This window comes from Pteronotus mesoamericanus, unplaced genomic scaffold (genome assembly GCF_021234165.1).
Source record: "Pteronotus mesoamericanus isolate MK-2021 breed Mesoamerican mustached bat unplaced genomic scaffold, CSHL_Meso_final contig_163, whole genome shotgun sequence".
NCBI lineage: Eukaryota > Metazoa > Chordata > Mammalia > Chiroptera > Mormoopidae > Pteronotus > Pteronotus mesoamericanus.
The window spans coordinates 19,515,655-19,537,887 of record NW_026555064.1 but is presented as its reverse complement, the minus strand read 5'-3'; the positions used below and the strand labels follow the sequence as shown (position 1 = coordinate 19,537,887).

General features: G+C 53.6%; 1 protein-coding gene across 2 annotated transcripts in view; it reads right to left on the bottom strand.

Annotated features, from left to right (window-relative positions):
* PRDM5 (PR/SET domain 5) overlaps window positions 1-11,107 on the bottom strand; it is a 76,120-nt gene extending 65,013 nt beyond the window's left edge. For both annotated transcript variants that reach the window (XM_054561990.1, XM_054561991.1), the window contains exon 1: window positions 11,015-11,107. In XM_054561990.1, coding sequence (XP_054417965.1) covers window positions 11,015-11,107 — 93 coding nt within the window. The remainder of the gene's footprint in view (window positions 1-11,014) is intronic.
* Between the last annotated feature and the right edge of the window lie 11,126 nt (window positions 11,108-22,233).

Sequence of the window (22,233 nt, the reverse complement as noted above, 5' to 3'; positions counted from 1 at the left end):
CCCGTCCAGAGGAGACCAAAGACTAGGTGTGCTGTGGTCACAGACGTGAGGATTTTGTGTGAAGGCGCGTCGTCCGACTCTTTGCCCCACTCAGTCAGCGTTCGGCCTGAGGAACGAGGGCGGACAGGGGTCACCCGTGTGCCCACCTGCCGACCCGACGGGTCGACCCATGACCGTCAGTGTGGCTTTGGAGGAAAAACAACGAACTGATCCATTCTACAAAAGACTGAAGAGGAAGGAAACCCAAATAAACGCCTGGAAGGACGCCGCAGGGTGTCCGCCTTGGGGCGCCCCTGGGCCACACTGAAAGAAGAAGGGTTGTCTTGGGCCACACGTTCAATACACTGCGGCACATAATCACAAAAACATCTCATCATGTTTAAGTGCATTTACCGTTTTGGGTTGGGCCGCGGTCACCGCCACCCGGGGCTGCGCGGGGTCCGTGGCCGCAGGCTGGACGCCCGATACAGCTGTGACTACTCACACTAAGAATCGGCGTCCGACTTGAGAGCCTCGCTGTTCCTAGTGAGGAACACGCTCTCCTAAGCCCGAACGATGACGGAGACGGCTTTCGATGTTTCCCCTCGGCCCACAGCGAGGATGCATTGTGCGTCTCAGCCGAGCACATTCGCATACACGCACAGAAATTCGCACACGTAAAACCAAATAGAAACTTCGTGCAACAACGCTGCCCTGGCCCTGCACAGTGCACTCCCATGTTGTCTACTCAGTTTCAATCGCTTGAGCTAAAACACTAGTTATGACCGAGTAACTTAATTTCACAACCCACCCACAGCCTGAAAAACGCTGGCACAAAAGCATGCGTAGAGGAGGGACGTTCACGAGGCTACTCAGCGCTCTGGCTTGGATGAGACGGCCTTTGGCGCGCGTGTGAGCGCCTCGGAATAATCGGATCAAATGTGCGCAAGCCTCTGTGGCTGCCGGGTGATGAACACAGGAGCGGCCAGCTCGTAGTCACCACAGTGCCGGGGGTGGGGAACACGGCGGATCCTTACAGCAACTTATTTACGTGTGGCTTCAGGTGAGGATTTTAAACTCACCAGACTCACCCTCCCCCTGAGGCTTCCCCTGAAGACCCCAGCCCATCCCCCCACACCCATTTGTTCCCTGCGGTTTCCACTGTACAAGCAGCACTTTTTTTAAATTAATTTTTGGAGAGACAGGAAGGGGGAAAAGAGAGAGAAACATCGATGTGTAAGAGAAATGTTGATCAGTTGCCTTCTGTACACGCCCCCACTGGAGATCGAACCCACAGCCCTTGGGTGTACGGGAGACGCTGCCACCAGCCGGAGCCAACCGGCCAGGGCACGGCACTTTCTTATGATTATAATTTTATTGTATGCACTGCTTTATTAACTAGTCTCTTCCTACAGAAATTCTAACCTCAGGGTAAACTTCTTCAGTCTAGTGGGCTTCAAACCAGTTTGAGTAACACAGGCATGTTGTAACACAGGGTCTGTCTGGAAAAGTCCAGCCGTTGTTACTGTAACAAGAACAGTGTGCATGACACTGATGTAACCCGGCAGCCCAGACGTATGGGCTGGAATGCGCATGCGTGAACAATGACGCCTTCACTGTGCTAGTCAGTGGGGGCCGTAGACATCACTGAGTGAGCGTGTGTACTGTGTGGCTGTCACATTCAAAATGACTTTGAGCGAGTACAGCCACAAATCTGCATCCAATTTTGCGTTAAGCGTGAACATTCCTCCGCAGAAACTATTCAGAGGATACGGAGGCCGCAGCTCTGGGCACTTGGTGAGTGGCAGCTTCACCATCACAGCACACCCGCCCACACATCACCTCTCCTGCAGTTTTTTGGCGAAACAGCAAATCCCCCAGGTGACTCAGCCCCTCTACAGCCCAGGTGGGGCGCCCTGCGACTTCTGGCTTTTCCCAAAACTAAAATCACCTTTGAAAGGGAAGAGATTTCAGACCATCCATGAGATTCAGGAAAATACAACGGGGCAGCTGGTGGCGATCGCAACAAAGGACTTTGCAGCGTGTTTTGAACAGTGAAGAAACACTGAGAACAGTGTGAGCTCCCAAGGTGCCTGCTTTGAAGGGGACTGAGGTGTCATTGTCCTGTGTACAGTGTTCTTTGTATCTTGTATCTTCTTCAAAAGAGGTTTCTATTTTTCATAGCATGTGGCTGGATACTTTCTGGACAGACCTCAACTAATATATAAAATATATGTAACATGTAATTACATAAAATAAAAATATATCTTATATAATTATTTTTTCTTTTAGTTGGACCACATGAAATTGTCAATATTTGACCATTTTCGACCTACAAAAATGAAAACTTTTCTATGATTCATTTTAGTATAAATTACATACCTATATGCCCTCGTGTATTCAACACACAGGGTGAGGTTCATAGTTAATGTTAATGACAGGAAGGAAACGCATGTCTCAAACTAGCTTCTTGAAAATGGCCACACGTCCCAGCTGCCCTGCGGCCATCGCCCGTTTCACTCCCCGTGGCTGAGCGGCTAAGCCTCGCGGCAGCCGCAGGACACACCGGGGCTCCGCCTCCCGCCGGCCGCTGCGCGCTGTCGGCAGGACCTTGCGCCGGGACTCTCCAGGAGCCCTGCGAGGCGCTTCGCTTCTAAGTACCGCAGAGGCCACCACCGCCGAGGCCCCCGGGGCTGGGCAGGGAGCAGCAGCGGACCCCGCGGGCCGGCGCCCAGGGCGGCTCGGGGAGGGCCGGGGCGCGCGGGGACGGAGGGCCCGCTCCCGCACTCTTTTCCTGGGGCGCACGTTGCCAGCCAGGGGCGAACACTTTAGAGATGCTGATGCTCAAGCATGTATGTGAAATCCCTACTTTTCTGTACTGGAAGTGCATTCCAACTCTGCAAAACCCTGTGCAGGCCTAACAAAACGGGACGGCACAGAGACACCTTCAACCCACAAACCCACAGACACCCAATGGTCCCGGCCAAACTCGCCTCTCGGACAGGCCGATGCCCAGCCCACACTGTGGCTCCTTCGCTGTTTCTGAACAAAGCTGATCATTATCCATTCAATTTGCCACCCACTGGGCTAGACAATAACTTTTTTAAAAAAAAAATATGATTGCAAACATGTGGGCCATTTTCTGTTGTTTTGCTTAGTACAAGTGTAAGAAGTTGAAAGCAAGCCTTCCGGCAGATTCGCCCCTTAGGAGGGGGCACTTCCTCCCCTAAGAGGCTTCCGTGTCTGAATCCTAAGCCTCGTCAGCCCCTGGCAAGCTGCGACGTCCGACACCGTAAAGCTCCGAGCCTCGGGGCTCTCACCTCTAAAACTTCGGGATCTGGATTGAGAGATGGGAAGAGAATGGGGCAGAGGGAATGGAAACCAGAAGGCTGCTAGGGGAGGTTTAACAGAGCTCACCGCATGCCGTCGGTGGACCGCGATCGGATCCTGGTGCAAAGGTCCACTGCTGTAAAAACATTTTGGAGGAAACTGGAGCGTTCTGAATACGGGCTAGAATTAGGAGACATTCGAAAATTGCTGTTATTTTTGTTGGATGTTAAAATGATATTATGGCTATTTAGGAGAAGGCCCTTACGCTGAATTGTTGAGGAATAGATGGTCATGAGGTTTGTAATTTACTCTGAAATGGTTCAGCAAATAAAAGATATACATACATATAGCTGAAAGACATTAAAGTGAATTCAATCGGCAGTTGAATCACTTATATGCGAAATGATGACTTTTCACAGAAGAAGCCTAGAGTTCCCACTTGGAACATAATGATATTTCAGTGGTAAACTGCTGTGCACATGTGCACTCTTGCAATGCAATTAAGCCTTCAACAAAGTGCAATTCTGAAAAATATCCAATCTTCTTCTCCTACTGTGACTGCCCAGCAGCGACAAGCTGCCTCCTTATATCCATCCTCCTGCATTCTCCTTCGTACCGGAACGCCGACCTTGTTGAGGGTACTGATGCAACCAGGTTGGAAAACTACATTTACTACCTCCCCATTTAGACAGGGAGGAGAGCTGACAAGCAGAAAAGACTAAGGCTCTTCAATGAGAGCTGGGTCAGCTGGTAAACCTTAGTTACTTCTTGTTTCTCCCCACCTGGAATCAGAGCATGAGGGCTGGAGCTACAGCAGCCACCTGGAAGCCAGGAGAATTGCAAAGTCGTCCACGCTGACATGCTGAGCCACTGGACTGAGAACAAAGCCTACCTGCCAACTCCTTGTCACGGGGAGATGCTAATCCCCGGGGTTTAGGTACCTCTGTTGTCAGGGAAAGTGCCCAGGTGCCCAGATGTACCTGAATCATTGAGACATGCATCACGTACAGACTAGATACGAAATGGGACGTGCAGGAGAGTTGGGGGAAGGAGAGATTCTGGGTGCATGATGACCGGCATATACTACCGTGTCCCTTAACTACCTGCCTCTCTCATGAGCAAAACAACCGCTTCTATTGTCCGTGGGCCACTGGGTGCAGGTGAGGCCTCCGGTTCTGGCTGGAACGGGTGTGAGGCTTTCTCTCCAGGGAGCGGAGGAATGAACTGGAAAATCCGACCCTGCCCATTTCTCGAGCTAAAACCCTTGGAACTTTCTGGGCGGGCCTCAAATGACCCTTCCCTCTCCTGCGGCCGTATCTCAGCAGCACATCTGTCGCCATCGTCTGTCCTCGTGGGCGCCTTCCCGGTCTGAGCCACGGCCACCTCTCATGGGGACGACTGCGGGAGAGCCTGACGAGTGTCCCTGGTCCCACACTCGCCCTGGGCCCACGCGTCCTCAGCAGCAGTCGAGTGACCTCAGTAAACTGGAGCCACAGCACGGGCCACCCCTCTGCCTACGCCCTGCAGTGAGCGGCACGCCCTTCACCCCACATTGTAAAGCCAAGGTCCCTACAGTGGCCTGAAGGGACTAAGAGATGGGGCTGCCTGCTTGGGCCCTTCCCCTCACTGACTCGCTGGTCTCTCGCCGCACTCGGCCCCTGGCTCACCCCATTCCGGCCTCCCTGGCCTCCTTGTCTGGACATAAGAGGCAAACTCCCACCCGAGGGCCCTGCTCTGGCGGCTGCCTAGCACATTCTTCCCCTAGAAATATGTTCGGCTCCCCCGCACCACGACCCACCCCGTAGGTTGCTGGCCGGGTCTCCCTGCTCGCGGAGCACTGGCCACGCCCCCGCCCCCGTTCATACGAGCACCCTGCAGGCGCACCCACACTCTGCCGAGCCCGCGGGCCGGCTCCACACGGCCCTCCCTGCAGCACTGCGCGCACTGCGCCACGGCCAGGCCCGGCCATGCACCCCGTTTGCTCGCTGACGGCCCTGGCCGGTGCGAACTGCTATTTGCTTCGCTAGCACTTTCCAAACACACGGCCGGGGCAGAGCTCGGTGATGAAGATGCATTAAACAGCTGTGCAAAACAAGACCCAAATAAACGGGAAGGGCAGCACACCCACCGCACAGAGGTGTATTCAGTCATTAAAGACAATAAATTTGAGCCAAAAAAAAAAAAAAAAAGATTGCCTGCAGGGATTTCCACAAGACGCTCTTACGTGAGACATGCCAGACGATGAAATGAGTTGACTCTTGTCTCATTTTTGTAAAATAATGTTTTAAAAGTGTCTCAGTCGAGACAGCATTTTATCAGTCTAGAGAAAAACCTCAGGGTTTTGTTTTTTTTTTCTTTAGTGGAAAGGGTCTATGGAATGATCTGAGTTCCAATCCTAATTCACTTACTATTGGTATAACCTTCCTCAAAGTCAGCCCCTCGTCTACAAAACAAGGACAACAACCGCCCTCCCACAGGCTCGCTGTGGCTTCAACGCAAACTGCGTGGCCTCAGGCTGTTACCCCGTCACTCTCCTGCGTCCTGGCAGCCCGCCCAGCGCCGGACGAGACAGGGGCTCCGTAAGTATTCGCCTGAAGAATTAACTGAGGCTGCTATTATCGCACATAGACAAACTGGGAAGTTTCTCAGGAAACACTCGTTTAAGTGGATTAGTTGTACAGTTCTGGGGGTTTGTTTAATCTGTAATAGCACCAGGACACGCAAAGCCGGACGGAGTCACCACCGTGGGGCCCAGAGCGAGACAGCCCGTGCGGCAGGCTTGGCCGGTGCCGGCTTCCGCTCCGCTTGCGTTTCCAGATTAGTTACCGTCCGCCACCGGGAAGCACAAGCAAACAGCGCGGGCGGAAGTTCAGCCCCAGCGCAGAGGCCCGCGGCCTCTTCCCGCGAGGCCCCCTCCACGCTGACCTACAGAGCACCGGGCCCCACAACGCCCCGTCTTCGGCGCTCACACCCGGGCGTTCCCGCCCCCACGCGCCTGCTTTTCCCTTCACGGTCCCCCGTCCCTGTGTTTTTCTAATCCTACCCAACCTGCCTCCTTGTTGGCTAATTGTCTTTTCAAAAGCTCAGACCGAAGCCTTTATGTCAGGTATCGCTCCCACATCTCTAACCACAAACCCCCATCGAGACACTGGCCCTGGCTGCAGACAGGGTGCGGGCATCGTAGTGGGCGTGGGCCCCGGAGCGGCGGCCGCCCGCGGCCTGGCCGCGTAGGGCTGCCCTGGGCTCCAGCGTCTTCGTGCGCACCACGAGGACATGCGCCTGAGGTCGCTCCCCAACGTCCCTGAACAGCTCCCCCGGAGAACACTGCCTGAGCCTCCTCCTGTTCGAGTCTCAGGCACAGACTTGCCCGCCACTTCCTGAGAGGCCCACCCCCCAGGCCTCCCTGCGTGAAGGCCAGCCCCGTGCACGGCTGCCAGAGCTTGTCCAAGCACCAGGCAGGATGCCCACCCCTTCGGGAGACCTGCCATGGAAACGCTGTGTGGGGACCAGCCTGTGGGGCCTCCCTTGACCTGGGCACTGTGAGATGTTCCGCGTGAGCTGGGCGAGGAAGAGTTTTGCCTCAGAGCTGCGGCAAGACGCATAACAGTCCCCCAAAATGTTCACACCCCAATCCTGGGAACCTGGGAGTAGGTCACCTCGCACAGCATTAATGAAGGGACTCGGCCGATGCGATTCTGTTAGGGACCTGGGTCATCTGGCTGGGCCCAGTGGAACCACAAGGGTCCTCACGGAGGAGGCAGAGGTTGGAGGCCATGGGACCCTGAGCAAAGGACGCGGGCAGCGTCCAGGACACCGACCAGGGCCTGCAGCGGGGAGCAGTCTGCCACTCACTCTGCATTTATGTCTCCAGAACAGGGCATGATGCATTTGCATCGTGTTCAGCCACGACATGCTGTCAGCCAGTTTTGCCCTGGGAAACCCCGAGGGTGTCCGGCGAGTCTGCCCCGGGACCTGCACCCGTTCCGGAGAAGGGCTCAGCGCAGCGGCGGGCGGCCGGAGCGGGCCGCCCCGGGGGCCACAGCCACAGAGCACCGCAGGCAGAGGTGCAGACGGCGGAGCGGGCAGGAGGCCAGGGAGGGAGGGCGCCCAGCCGGGTCAGCTCCCAGTACCGGACGCGCGCCCAGCTCGGTGCACCCGGGCCTCGGCAACACCCTTTCCTGCTTCCAGGGGAAGGAGGGGACCGAGGATCTGGGGGAGACGTCCTATTGCATTTCATGGATATTCAGTTATTTCCTTTTTCGCGCTTCTTCCATTTCCCGTTTAGTCTCTAGTTCTTTTTAAAAATACATAAAAACCCAGCTCACCTATGCTAAGCATATGCAAGTTAAAGGGCTCCGAAATACGTCTGAAGATCAGGTAAGGTTCCAGCCCACTAATGAGGAATGAACGGGAAGGCAGAAAAAATCGTAACGGTCAGCACAGGGCCACTGCAAAAATTTTGACAAGAAGTAATAACCGAGCAGGCGTGTAATCGGTAATTTGGGGGTAATAATTAGACCTTTGAAGTCTGCTGTACAGTAAAAGGAGGTAACGCATGCAGGGCAGGCAAAGAGAAAACCCCGACTTCAAAGCGTGGGACTACATGCCCGCCATTCCCCGCAGCGCCTCCGGCAAACCCCGCGGCCCCACCAAACCGGCCGGGAGCCCGGGCCCCAGGCAGCTCGGCGGCTCGGGCCCCTGCTCGCCTGTCACCCAGGCCGTGCGCGCCGAGTCACGCTGGCCGCCGGCTCTGCCTCCGCCAGGGAGGGGCACAGTGGCAGCCCTACTTCACAGTGTTCACAGGAGAGCAAAAACAAGCCCTGCCTGTGTGAGCGGCAACAATGTGTCCCCGTGAGACTCAGCCCCGCCGGCGGCCTCTGCGACCCCGGCCTCTTCTGATGACTCACTCTAAGGACTTCCCGTGGTCGCATCTCACACAACCTGGCAACCTCGGGCCGCCGGCTCGCTGGGAACCGTTCACATCCCTGCCTCTCTGGCCAGGCAGCCATCTCTGCGACTCTGCAGTCCCACCGCCGAGAACAGCGCCAGCAAAATCACCCGTACACCCACGCGCGGTGAGCCAGCCGGTCTTCCCTTCAGCACCTGCTCGCCGCCTATCGCCCCGCGCAGGGCAAGCTCCTGTGGACAAAGGCCTTGTCCGTCTGCGCCTCTGCATCCCCAGAGCCTGGCACAGTGCCCGCCACATGTGACAAAGTCAGAGAGAAGGAAAGCCAACAGCCTGCAAGGATCCTAAACCCAGGAGGACACACGTGGAGGCCGGAATCCGGCGGCTCTGCCGCAGGAACCCTGCTCCGGGACGCTGCCCCCAGCGGGACGGGGGCGCAGCGGGACTCCGGGGCTCCTGGGTAAGGGAACCCCAAGTCAACGGGGTGCGTGTCGTGCGGGTGGAGTCTCCAGCCGGATCCCCGACCCTCAGAACGGGTCTGGATGAGAGCCTTTGAATGTGAAATCGGCAGATGGCCAGGTTACTTCTAAAACAGAAGTGTTATATGCACCAATGTGATATAAAAGTGCAATGCAACGTCTGTGAAACCAACACACACATGTATCTAAAGCGATCTATTCCAAAGCCTGGTTGGAGAACATGAAAACTTTAGATTAAGGTCCTCCTAAGACCCCTTGATTTATGGCCAGAGTGAGGCCCAGTGCTGGTGACTTGGGAAACACTCATAGAAACTACAAGCAAGCAGGTAAAAGGTGTACAGATACTAAGCGTCCACCCTACAGTCCACCCAAAACCTGAACCCCACTCAGCCCCCTCCTCAGCCGGGGCGGCCGGGGCGCCACAGCCGACTGCAAGGTCATCTCTGGCATCAGAGAACCGGGCTGTGACCAGTGGCCTCGCGATGCCCTTCCTTAGGGTCGTAATGCGTCCGTGTCACCCACAGGATGTCACCCTGATTGGCTGCGAACACCTGCGCGCTCCCCAGAAGCACAGGTAAGCGTTCTCGATGAGACTGGGTGAAGCTCTTCGTGTCCCGGGGCGACGCCCCAGGAGCCAGGCAAGCAGAAGTGTGCGTTCAGTAAGAGGGGTGCTCTGATGGTGTCGGACGCTCTTCATCTGCGCCCCCAAATTATAAAAACTTCCAGGTGATCAACGGCATGGAAAAATAAGGTGGAATGAGTATATCCAAAGAAAGCACACTGGCCAGCTATCTCTAAAAACCTAAATGATCACCTCAGGCAAAATATAGGAATTATATAATACTAGTATTTCACAACTTTTTAGTATATTCCTAGTAATAACATTAAACAAAACAATGTTTAAGAACTGTGTTTAATGTTTAAGTATTTACATGTAGGCCTAGAGATCTTCCAGAAAAATCCTTTTGGGAATTTGTATATCTCGTGAGAAAGAATTAAAAGCAGATTTCCAACGTCTGCTTCGGAAGAATGATGATTAAGTTAACATCCAGCCATTTGGCAAAAGCCTCTCTTCAGTACACCTGCAACTCAGGTAAGCTGCTGGCTCCTGGGGAGCACCTCCCAGCGTCCTTCCAAACTCCCACTGGAGAGGGTGAACACGGGGCTCCCTGGCTCCACATCTGCCCTGGAGGCCGCACCCAGGGCACATCAGGGAAGCCTCCAGGCCTGTCCACCTGGGTCACCTACTCTGAAGTGAGGGGCGGGGCCGGTTCACACTCCGAGGATGCGCCCCAGCGGCGTCTCTGGTGCACCCTGGGGCCCTCCTGACAGTGTGCCTTACCTGCACAAGCCTGCTCTTGCCCGAACTTCCATTTGTAAAAATATCTGGTAAGGGGGTGGGGTGGGGGTGCTGGGAAGCTGGCAGGGGACCATCTGGAAGGAACATGAGCTCTGGACTCAGAAGCCACAGGTTTGAAGCCTAACTCTGTCGCTCGCTGGGAAATCAGACCCTGCAGCAGTTCCGCTTCTGCGTCTTCACGGCAGGATCGGCGCTATTCTCGGGGAGGGATGTGCGGTGAAGTCTCTCACGCAGGTGCCGCGCCAGGTGCGCCCTGGCACCAAGTACCTGCACGCGGCTCTCCCTACCCGCACCCCTGCCAGAGAAACGGCTACAACACAGGTCTATGCAATCCAAAGGCTTGGAATTTTCCAGTCCTCTCTCCTCCTAGGCCTTTGCTTTGAAGATCGAGCGTTCCCAGGCCATCCCGTGTGCACAGTGCCATGTGCTCGCCCTGCTCGCTTGCCTCTAAGTTTCTGGAAGAAGAGACCTCGTCAGAGAAACACCCAGAGGCAGAGAAGAAAGATCCTGTGGTTGGCACCTCCCCGAGTCCGCAGGGGGGAAGCACCCCTGGCGTCTGAGTGAGACTCGGGCGGTGTGGGCTGCGCGTGGGCTCATCCCACAGGAGGCGCGGAAGGCGTGGGGGGGGTTGGCGGGCGCCCTGAGACCCCCGCCCTGCAGGCGCAGCCCTCGCGGAGACGCGGTCGCGCGGGTGCCCGGGGCAGGGGAGGCTGCACGAGGACACTTCCTGCCGGGGGAGGACAGACATCCTGCCGCAGGGCCGCGGGCAGTGCCGCCCCCCGACCGGTCAGCGGGGCGCGGCCGGCACTGACGTGGCGCTGCCGCCGGGAGGCCGGCCGACAAGGCCGCCCGGCGAGACCCCGGCCCCGGGCCCCCGGGACCCCGCCGCCGGGCGGCGCCACGGGCGAGAAGCCGGCGGCCCGGGCCCGCGGAGGGCGCGCGGGCCGCCGGGTCACCCACCTTTGCGACTCTGCGGGCCGTGTAGAGCCCCATCCCGTCCTGCACCCGGGACGACTTCAGGGAGAACCTGTCGGGCACGTACATGCCCAACATTCTCCCGCCGCGGGAGGCGGCACATCGAAATTTGGGGTGCCGGCGGAGGGGCGAGGCGGCGGGAAGGAGGAAATGGAGCTTTCCTCCCAGAATCCCCACCTCCCCGCCGATTCCAGGATCCCCCGCGGCTCGGCCCCTCCTCGCCCGGGCCCTGGCTCGGCCCCAGCCGCCACTGCCGGCGCTGCCCCGGCGGGGGCGCGGGCCGGCCGGGCAGGGGCGCCGGGCGCCGCGCGCTGATTGGCCCCGAGGTGGCGGCTCGGACCCGCGCCCGGGCGCACTGCCCGCAGCGGGGCTGACCCGGGCCTCCGCCCGCGCCGGCCGCCGCGCGCCCCGCCCCGCGCTGGGTCTGCGCCTCGGAAAGCGCCGCGAGTGCCAGGCGGGGATTTTACTCCTGGGATGTGGGCCTGACACGGCCACAGCCCGGGCGTCTTCCGAACAGCCCGACCGAGTTCCAGATCCCGGAGGACGGCCCCCGGGGGCCAGGAAATAGGGGTCCCTCTCACATCTGACTTATGTAGCATTTTTTTCCGTGGTTGCTTGAGAGGTCTGAAGTCATAGGGAACCCACAGGCATGTTGTTGGACGTCCCAAAACAGGGGGTGTACACCTCGTGCAACCAGTCCATTGCGAGTTAATTCAAAATTTGTCGGAACTCTAAGTAATATTTAAATAGAGTAGGAACTAGTTTTGTTTTGGTTTGGTTTGGTATTTTTATGATGCCAGCTTCTGGTTAGTCCTTACGTTTCCCGAGGTACACTATTGCTGAGCCCTCTCTTGCTTGAAAAATCGCCTGACCTCACGCATTTCCAGACACACCTCAGCGGAGGAGGGGGCCGGGGAGGGCATACCCAAGCCACAGGATCCCGCAGTCGCGGCAATAACGTAACGCCACAAGTCTCGTTTGAGTGTTTTTAATTAAGTTAGGGTAGTGTGCTCAGAAGAAACTTAAAAGGCTGATTCATCCTTCAAGACAAGCCAGGAGCTTTCTACTCTTTTGATGTTCTTGATAATTTTCTATTCCGGCTCTTGGAAACCACTGATGTTCCCATAAACATTTGCTGTTCCTTAAAAACCAATAAAATAATAACTTTGACGAAATTAAAGGCCACTCTCTTAAAAAATGAAATTCAACAGAATGCATTTGGAAGATCTTAATGGCTTTATTTAACAACCCATGAACCAGGCAGCCTCCAATCCGGCAGATCGGACCGCGGAGGATCTTTGCAGAAGGAGAGACCTTGGTAGGCAGAGGGAGCCGGGACAAGGACGTTTAGGGGGTCCTGCCTGCTTGTTACTGCAAGGCCGCCGCCCTGAGGGGCCGGAGGTCTCCGTGAGGCAGATGGCCTCAGGAGGGCCCATCTGACGGCGCGTGATTGACAGGTGTCCGGGCCCGTTTCTGAGAGAGCGGAAACTGCCAGCGGAGCCGCAGTTTGGTGGCAGCCCTTGGCATGGGTGGCTCCACCAGGGGCCGGTCCTCACGCTTCCCACCCCGCGCACCAGGGGGATGGCGCCTGTTTCTGCAGGACCCAGGGAACCCTTGGAACACGAACAGTTACACGGACAGGTCTGGATTTCCCAAGTAGAAGAATTTTACTCACATTTAGAAAAAGTGATTTTTTTTTTAAGCAGTATGAAGAAAATCAATAATAGCAATATTCAGAGATTTTAAAGAATAGAACAAATGAGCCTAGAGAACGTCAGGGAGGCATTGTCAGGGGTGGGAGGAACAACGCCTGAGTCGATCTCTGAGTCTTGACCCCTTGGACCCACCATTGAAGGTATTACCTAACTTTCTGTCAGGGGGAAGCGAATAAACACATAAACGCGAAAAGTTTGGGGGAAATTTGAAATTAGATGGCCTTGAAACACATAATAGGTGTTCAATGAACATTTATGGGTTACGCGTGAAAATGAGGCTAAGCCACAGGTTTCAGTCCCGTCGATGGTGCGCCTAGAAGTCGCGGCTGGGCCTCAGGCATCCGGGCTACGCGGCTTTCCCCAGGTCCGCCTTCAACCCAGGGCGGACCCAGGCCGGGCGAGCCCCGCCAGGCCCAGCTGGAACCACGCCGCAGCGGGGCCCGCGGACTTCCCCAGGACACGCGGTCCAGGACCAGAGGGCTGCCTCTCAGCTCCAGCCCGAAGCCACACGGGCCTCCCAGGCAAAGGCCCTGCCACGCTTCGGCGGGCACAGGCGTTGCCCCGGTGCTGCTCGCTAAGGAGAGAAAGGTCTTGCTCTGGCACAGCCCTCGTTCACGCTGCCCCTGGCCCTGGCCTGTCTCCCTGGGGGTCGCGTGCGGTGTTTCTGGGGAACAGAGGTACCAGCTCGAGAATGCTCACCTTTCTCAATGCACCATAGTCAGCTTTACTAATAAGGAAAGGGTAAAATCAATCAATCAATCAATCAGTCAATTCATCAGTGCATTTGCGAAGATAAATCCGAAAGTAATAAGCTGAGAAACGTTCCAGATCTTTTATAAATCTCCATCAGGAATCCAGTTATGGAGCAAACAGCGTATTTCATCAAAGGATGCAATGTTCTTTTTATCTATTTGATGGAGTGTTCTGAAGATCTACTACCAAAAACATGGGAACCAGCAATAAAAGTAATCTCTATTACAGCGCATAAAAACAGATACAGCTTTGCCAAATCAAAATGCACAACAGTGACCGGAAATTTGATTTTGAAGCCGGTAAGACAGTGGTGGTACAATGAGTCATCTCTTAAAACCGAAACCCAGAAAGTGACCCTTCAATATTATCTTTGAAAAAAGGGAAATTAAAAGTCTGCTTTATATCAAACGTTTAAATCCAGCTTTAAGAAAAATGAGAAAATCAAAATATTACCATTTAAGTGCTACCATGCTCCTGATTTACTTACTTTACAAATTGTGCAGTATCTTGACACAGGAGAAATGACTCCCAACAGGTTTCTTGGTACTTTCCCATTTGCTTTTGGCAGAATTTTTTTTTTTATTGCTACGCCTAAAGCAAGCTCTGGCTATTGAATTCCAACTTAGGTACTGACACGGGCCCTGTTGTTTCATCCCAGGGAAGACTGGAATTATAATTCTATATTAATTAATGATTTTACCACACACCCTGTTGAATTCTTTTGATTGTGTCTCCGTTACGGACGACTCTCCAGCCGCCGTGGGGGAGTGAAAGCCTGGCAGAAAGAAACTCTGAGCTTTATTTGTCTTTAGTTTCCTGAGAGTCAGGAGGATTTTGGAGTGAAGGGACATAAAGCCAATGTTGCTGAGCAGAAAAGAATAAAGATTGATTTGGTGTGACTCGCAAAAAGAAAAAAAACCCTTGAAACGAAAATTCCGAGCTGGACGCGGGCTCTGAAGCCACGTCCCCTCCGCAGGGATTCCGGGGTCGCCAGAGCGCCGTGAGCACGCGCCCCCGCAGCCTGGAAAAGTCTGCGCATTCCCGTTTCACAGCCTCCTGCTGGAAGTGACGGCACCAACGGCTCTTGGGCAGAACCAGAGAAGGATCACAGCATCCTTTCATTAGAAGCCTAGACGCCGGTGGGACAGCGTGAGTCATGGCATAAAATGAAAAGCCAAAGCACACGTCAGCGGCCACGGCACCCCCGGGTCGGCGCCGCTGGGGGAGCGGCGTGTGGCGGGGAGGCAGGAAGTCGGGGACGGAGGGTATTTTCCAGGCAGTGCGCCTCGATATTCCAGAACCCGGTCGGGGTTCTTTGGAGCCATTATCTTCAAGCCCTACCAGAACAGCCCCACAGAGTAAATGTTCTGAGCCCCAATTTACGCACAAGGAAACAATCTCAGAGGGGTGACTGTTCTTGGGCAACTTCACGCGTCCGGGACGCGGGGGAGGTGGCTAAACTGCGGCCAACGTCCTGGATCCTGGGTCCGCCCGATCAGGCCGCTGCCCCCAGCGCGCCTCCCCCTGGCTTCGCAGGGCCTCCGGGAGCGATGGGCTCCGCAGGGCTCGCTCCGCCTGCCCTGCTTCTCATCTCCCCGCCCAGCTCCGCTCCAACTCCTCCTCTGAGCCCGCGAAGACACCAGATCGGCCAAGGTCGGGGTCCGGGGCTCCGGTCCGGCCCGGTCAGCAGTCCGCGGTGTCTGCCCGCAGGCGAGTCCTGTGGTTCTCCGAGGCCCCCTCCTCGGCAGGGGGCGCTGCGAGACGAGGCCGGTCTCCGAACGCTCCTCCGAAGCCGCGGCGTGGCCTCTTCCTAATTACACCCTAGCTCATCCACAAATTTTTAATCTACAGAAATGACGTTAAAAAAATTAGTACTTAATCAACAAAGCAATACCATTGCTCTCATACTTGTCAAAACCTCACACGTCGTTTTACTCCGTTTCCCTTGTCCCTTATTAAAATAACATGGTGACTAAAGAGCTCAATTGTATTTTTCCTAAAAGACTCATCTTCTGAATACACTCTTCCAAATGAGTGAGGAAGAGTCTTAGCATAATAATGCCATATTGTTTAGCACAGGGAAAAGAACCAACTTTTCCATAGAAAATGGTATTTCAAATACATGCGACACTTGAGTGCGATGTCTAATAAAAGGGCCAGGAACACACTGAGGTGTAATCCCCCAGGGAATGGGGGGCTCCCCAGGCTTCCTCTCTCCCAGCTGCTGCTTTCTTCTTACATCTGGCAGCGTGAAGTTTCATCGTCAGAAAGAGAAGCTTCTGATTCCATCCTATTAGGCTGAGTGTGCAATCATAGCAAATTAACGTTGTTGGAGGATCATTAATTTTAGAATTTTCCTCTGTTTTCCGATTGTAAGCAAGTAGTACATTAACATATTTTTACATATGAATTAAGACTATTATTTTTACTTGGCCTCTTAGGTGAGTTCAAGAAAATTATGTTCACTAGCATTAGGTCACTTTGTTTTAGAGTCTTTGTAAGTAGGCAACAGTATATACACACCACTTACTTCCAACACACCAAGAAAATTTTCTATCGCTAAAATAAGTCTGCAGATCTTCAGCTTTTAGATCCAAACCTAATTTGTAAAGTATATTATTTAAATCGTATACGTGACCAAAATAAGAAACGGTAAATTTTTCCAAAAGTTCCCAATACTCTGTGCCCTGAAGGTAACTTAAATCCTTTGTTGTAAGAAACTTGTCAACATATGGAAAACCAAACTGGAAGGCTTCTGGCTGTGTGACAGGCATATTCTCTGGAAAAGACACCCCCAAAATTTAAATAATCGAAGATGGCAGAAATAACAGGTTCTCTTAGGCCGTTGGGTCAGATGTTTCCTCCACGAATTACATGTGATCCCCCCGCCTTCGCACCGCTGCTCTCTTTGAGGAACGCGGTTATTGTAAGTCTCTCTTTATTGAGGCCACTATGCAGCTGGGAAGGGGGAATTGGCATCATGCTGATTCCTCAAGTCATCAGTTCTGAGCGTTTCTGCACAATATTACCATGAAGGACCTTAGACCAGAGGAAGCAAAAGACTTAAAAAAAAATAAAAAAATCACACAGAGCATGCCCGAGTCTGTGCTAAGTCATACAGGTTTCCCACAGAAAGAGCTTCTGGAATCCTCTCCTTCCGGACGCAGCTGCCAGGCTGGTCGCCCCCGCTGTCCCCACCGTGCGAGCCCCGACCCCGGAGGCCTCCGGGTCTCCCTTGCGGTGGGGAGGAGCCAGGGGGACAGCAAGGACTTCAGAGCCCGAGGGTGAGGCGCTGGAATCGCAGGCCTGAGAAGCATTCACGTGAGGCCGCAGGGGAGGCGAGCGGCCAGCCGGACACCCCGTGCCCTCGCCTGCACGTCGGGCACCCTCACGCCCCCTTTGCAGAGCCCCGGGCCCGGAACAGTCTCCAAACCAAGGGGAGTCGTTGGTATTACTGCCACGAGCGAGGACCCTGGTGTTCCTCAGCCAGGCACCCGGGTCTCCCCGCAGTCACACAGAAGGGAGCCTGTCAACGTGCGCCCGCTGAAGTGCGCGGCAGCCCCCAGCCGTCCTGCCAGGCCAAGGACAGAGGCCTAACGCCTGTGCAATGCCGACTCGGAGACAGCGAGGCTCCCGCGGAGGCGAGCAGGATCCTGACAACTCCCAGGAGAGCTCGCAGGAGCCTTTGTTCTCTGGGCTCACGGGCCGCTTCCGCGTCCCGCTGACGGAGAAAATAAACCTACCAGCAGTTGAATGGTGCTAAACGTGTTCTGTCAGTATGCAGTCCATGACGATGCTCCTAACTTATTTAAAACTTTGTAAGAAGTTCTTCAATTTTTAACTCAAAGCATGTGCTGTCTACTTAAAAAATTATATCTTTCCCTGGCCAGATGGCTCAGCTGGTTGGAGTGCCGTCCCATACACCAAACGGTTGTGGGTTCGATCCCCAGTCAGGGTGCTTGGAGGAGGCCACCAATCGATGTTTCTCTCTCTCTCTCTCTCTCTTCCCCTCTCTCTAAAGTCAATTAACATATCCTTGGGCAAGGATTAAAAAAAAAAAACATTTAAGGTCATCCATGTTTAAGGTCGCCATATATTCCAGCAACAAGTATGTATAGAACTCATAATTATGTGCCAAGCTCCAAGAGTTACTGTGGAGGCTGAATGAGTCTGCGGGGAAGGAAAGTCTTCCTGACAAAGAGCAGGCTTCCCCAGAGTCTGTCACATTAGCCTGGAGGCAGGGGACAAAGCCAGGAACCCAGCACAGAGAGGGCCTGCAGCAAATCAGACACACGGCAAATTATCAGCTGGTGTGAGGAATAAACTGGAGATTTTTCTCACTGAGAGGATGGGCGCCGTTGTCCTGGACATACCTTGCTCAGGCGCTAAAGCAATTGCTCTGAAATTCATCAAACGCCAACAGTAGAACCGAACGACCTCTACCTGCGCCTCGCCATCAAAGGCCGGTGCCCAAAGGGAGCGCCGCACAGCTGGCACGTCCCTTGCAGAATTCTGTCCACCTGGCACTGAATTTTGTCTGGGTACATACACCCCGTTATGCTAATAGTTAGAAAAGATCATTAAAGTCAACACCAAAAAAAGAGAACAGTTTGAAATCTTTGTAATAGTTTTCACACAATGAGAACGTAGAGGAGAAAAAATATGAGTTCATCTTAAAACTATTTGGTTCATTTATTTTGGATTCCTGGGTCCCCTATTTCACACACATGCGCCTCTATTTTCTTTCCCATTCCCTGCCAGTCTCCTGCAGCTTGGTGTTATTATATACTATAAAAAATAGTTCACTCATGCAATTGCAATGCTTTTAACTTTCAAGCTCAGTGGGGAAAAATGTGGAGGTGTTTAATTCTCCAGTTTTACATTTTTTTTCCATGGGAAATGAAAGTCAGAATCTGAAAAGTAGCAACTTGCAATAGTTTCTTCTTTTCCCAGTATGACTAAATGGCATCCCGTTCAAATGCATTATTACAGATAATCCCAGCCAATTTAAATGTCCAATTTCTCAATAAAACATGAATCAGGAGAAGTCAGTATCTTTGCAAATGTGACTCCAATTTTTGCCCTCAGTCCAACTATATTTCCACTCACTGCAGCGGGAGTTATGCTAAAGCACATCTGAGGGGAGAATTTGGCCCATGAAATTAAAATGATTGTAGGGTAAGTAAAATATTTCTTACGCTTATGATTATATAGCAGCTGTAGAACTTTCAAAAGGAAGACATTAAAAACCCAGTAAAATTCAATTAAAGAGAAGTTGTTAACTTAACTAGCTTTGAAGAGCTTTAGCTTATTTGAAAGAACACATCTAGGAGCGCTGGCCAGCAGCTCAGTTGGCTGGAGCGTCGTCCTGTGTGCCAAAAGGTTGCGGGTTCGACCCCCAGTCGGGGCACACGTCTAGGCTGCGGGGTCGGCCCCTCGTCGAGGTGCATACGGGAGGAGGCCAATCGGTGTTCCTCTCTGTCCCCTCCTCTCTCTCTCTAAAATCAATAAAACATATCCTTGGGTGAGGATTAAAAAAATAAAACCATCTCATCTACTATACAGTGCTTTATGTATTCAAAAATATTTATTCATATCAACATCACTTTTTTCAAAGGATATTTATTTCCTAGCCCAATAATACTCTGCATGACGGTCAGCAGCAATATAAACTCTGAAGAGGCCACATTGCCTCTTTTAAGAAGAACCATCCGGATCCATGTATTGTGCTTAGTTGCGATCAGACGGTTTCTACCACTGGTTCTAAGAAGAACAGAGACTGATTGTAAATAATGAAACTAAACAATTAAAAGAAAAACCGGCTCTAATTAATTTTTTTCACTGACGTCATGAGCCCAGAGTCTGCCAGGGCCTTTGACCTTTACCCCAATACCTTTACCCCCTCTGCTTTCTGTCTCCAGGGACAGTGCCGCCAACACCTGCGCTGGAATGCTGCCCCGCCCCCCGCCCCACCAGAGGGCCTGGCTTTACAGCTATTTCTTTCCCGTGTTGCCCTCCGCAAATCACAGAGCCCACCCCTCAAGAGCCCCCACTGACTATTGCAGCGTTGCACAGGATGCCGTCCCGCCAGCCCCTCTTTACCGGATGCAGGCGGGCAGCACGGCTCGATCAGTGTTCCCTCAATCCTGTCTGACCTCCCCGTTGAACAAGTCCACACGCCGGCCGGGTTCCAGCACCCTCGTCCCGGTCAACAGGCTGCCCGCACCCTGGGCCCGTGCCCCCGCCCCACCCCGCCTGCCTCTCTTCTGGTAGAATCCCCGGTCAGTCAAGTCCGCGGGCCCCTCCCTCAGGCGCCGTCTTGCCTGGCTCGAGGCTGCGCTCGCAGCCTCCCCAGGGCTCGAAATGTCCCCTCCTTTTTTTTATTCTTAACTTCTGCCGTCCTTCACTGTCCGACCTGTATCATCCTTTGCGTGAAACCATTTCTGAGCAGCACAATAGGAAGCGATCTCTCCTGCTTTTATATAGTCGTGGATAACTGTTCTCTGGTCATTTGGCATTTAACAATCTCTAGCTTATATTGTTGGCGGGGGGTGTGTTTCTTGTAACTATCTAATTAGATTTTAGGTCTTTGAAGGCAGATACTGTCTTAATTTTGTACCCTTACTTATCTAGAAACCCACTTTAAAGATAGTGGCACAGGTCCGAGGGGGACAGGCTCGCCCATCACGTCACGGTCATGGTGCGGGACGGGCCCTGTCCGGAGCGGTGCCCCGCACGGCAGGCGTGGCTCCACAAGGCAGCCTCCCTGCACACAGCGTCCGCTAGGAACTGCGCCCGAGTTCTACCTGTCTTGTGTCCTTTCTCTAACGTTTCCTAACAACAGTTTCTCAATAGTTTAGAGCCGCCTTTGACTCTACTCTTGAGGGTAGCAGAATACGCCACCCCAAAATATGCCTCTTGGGCATAAAGAATTATTTTGAGCTGATCATTTTGAGCTGTTGAGAAACAACAGACACAGGAGAACCTTGAAGATGTAGTTAGTAGAAGTTCCCCTTCCGTGGGGGAAATGCACATTTATAAAGGAAACCTCCATCTGTGAGGTGCCTCCCTCTTGGTACCAGGGAGAGGAGGGGACTCTAGATCACAAGAAACCTCTTAGGGACAAGGCAGTGATTGAATCTTCATAACAAGCCTTCCCCTTCACCCTGCTTCTCTGGGGCACCTCCCATAACTGGCGTATCCGTTCCTGCCTCAGCTTCTTTCTTCTGTCTTCAGCTGAAGATGGCATTTAAGGTGAAGACCTGGGCCATCTGGAGAGTCTTCCGTCTTCCTGGGTACCTCCCACACGTGCATGAGGGAGACACATCAACAAACTTTGCTCTGCTTTTCTGCTGTCCATCTGTCTCAGCCAAGAGCTCAGAAAGGTAGAGGAAATATTATTTTTCCTTCCTTCCCCTTTTGGTGACGAGGAAGGAATGCTTTCTTGCTCTGAAGGCTGCTGGTGGTGCTAAAAGGTAAACTGAGGCATAGTCAAGCTTGTTTGTTTTTTCTTTTTTTGAAGAGTTTGAGCAAAAGTGGGTTCACACTGGGCAGCACCGGACCGGAGGTGGTTAGCAGTGCACCATTGGCGGGAGCCGGGAGAGACTGAGGGAGGGAAGGTGGGAGCAAAGCGAGGCAGTTCCGGCGGCTTCAGGGGAAGCCTGGCTGGTGGCCACGCCTCGTCCTTCGCGTTGACGCCGTAACCTGGAGGCATGGACAGGCTTGGCTTCAGAGTTGCTCCGCTAGGCTGCCCAGCATCTGGGCCACCTCGGCCTCACTGCCTCCCAGTTTGATTGATTTCACCATGGGTCCGGGAAAACCAGCAGAAGCCAGGAAAAGGCGACAGCTTCTCCAGAAGTCAGTCCACCTGGTGCCCAGGTGAGGCAGGAAGGCAAAATTCTACCCTGACCTTTCCTTTCCAAATTCAGGTGAGCTGGAGAGAGGCATTTGTAGGAATCAGGCCTTTGAATTATGACTTCTGTGAGTTTGGGGTTGGGGGCCCAGCAGCTATCGATCTTTGTCTTTCGTCGGCAGCCATGCACTTCTGTTGTCTGGGTTGTGTCTTGAGGGCTGGGCTGGGCTGGGCCCTCTGCTGCTCAGGCGTGGCGGCCGTCGGGCTCCGCGTGAGCAGGTAGCTCGACGTCCAGGCTGGGGGCGCACAAGCTCGGCTGGACAGAGATGCGGGTGCGCGCTACCTGAGGCCAGTGTCCTGCCGACCGCCAGCCTGTGGCCGGAGCGTCGGGCTCCCCTCGGGAGCGGCTCTGAGTCTTGGGGGTACTGAGTCCATACACCCTCTTTGGGGCTGTACTTTATCCACTGCTGTCCTAAAAGGATTACTGGTTTGGGTTTCAAGTCACTCGATAGGTATACCTTTGGTTTAAAGGAAAAAGGAAAAAAAATTATTAAATTCAAAATGATGTTCAGTCCTGCCAGGAACATTTACTGTTGATCCTGGCTGAAACCTGATAAGATATTTGAAAGGAATTTTTTATAAGGAGCTCTACGGTCAGGAGTTGGCCTAATTGGCAGCTGGTATTTGGAACCTGAGAGAAGGGCGGGGGAGAGGGGACTTCTCTCTTAAGCTGAAATGGAACTGTATACCTAGAAGGAAAGGAAACATTCTGAAGCCTTTGTGGAACGATTCATTAACACACTCCAAAGTGACTCAGCTCTGAATCTAGAACGTCGGAAGCTTTGCTGTCCATCTCAGTTGCAGTGCTTCTCCCTGGTGTGTGT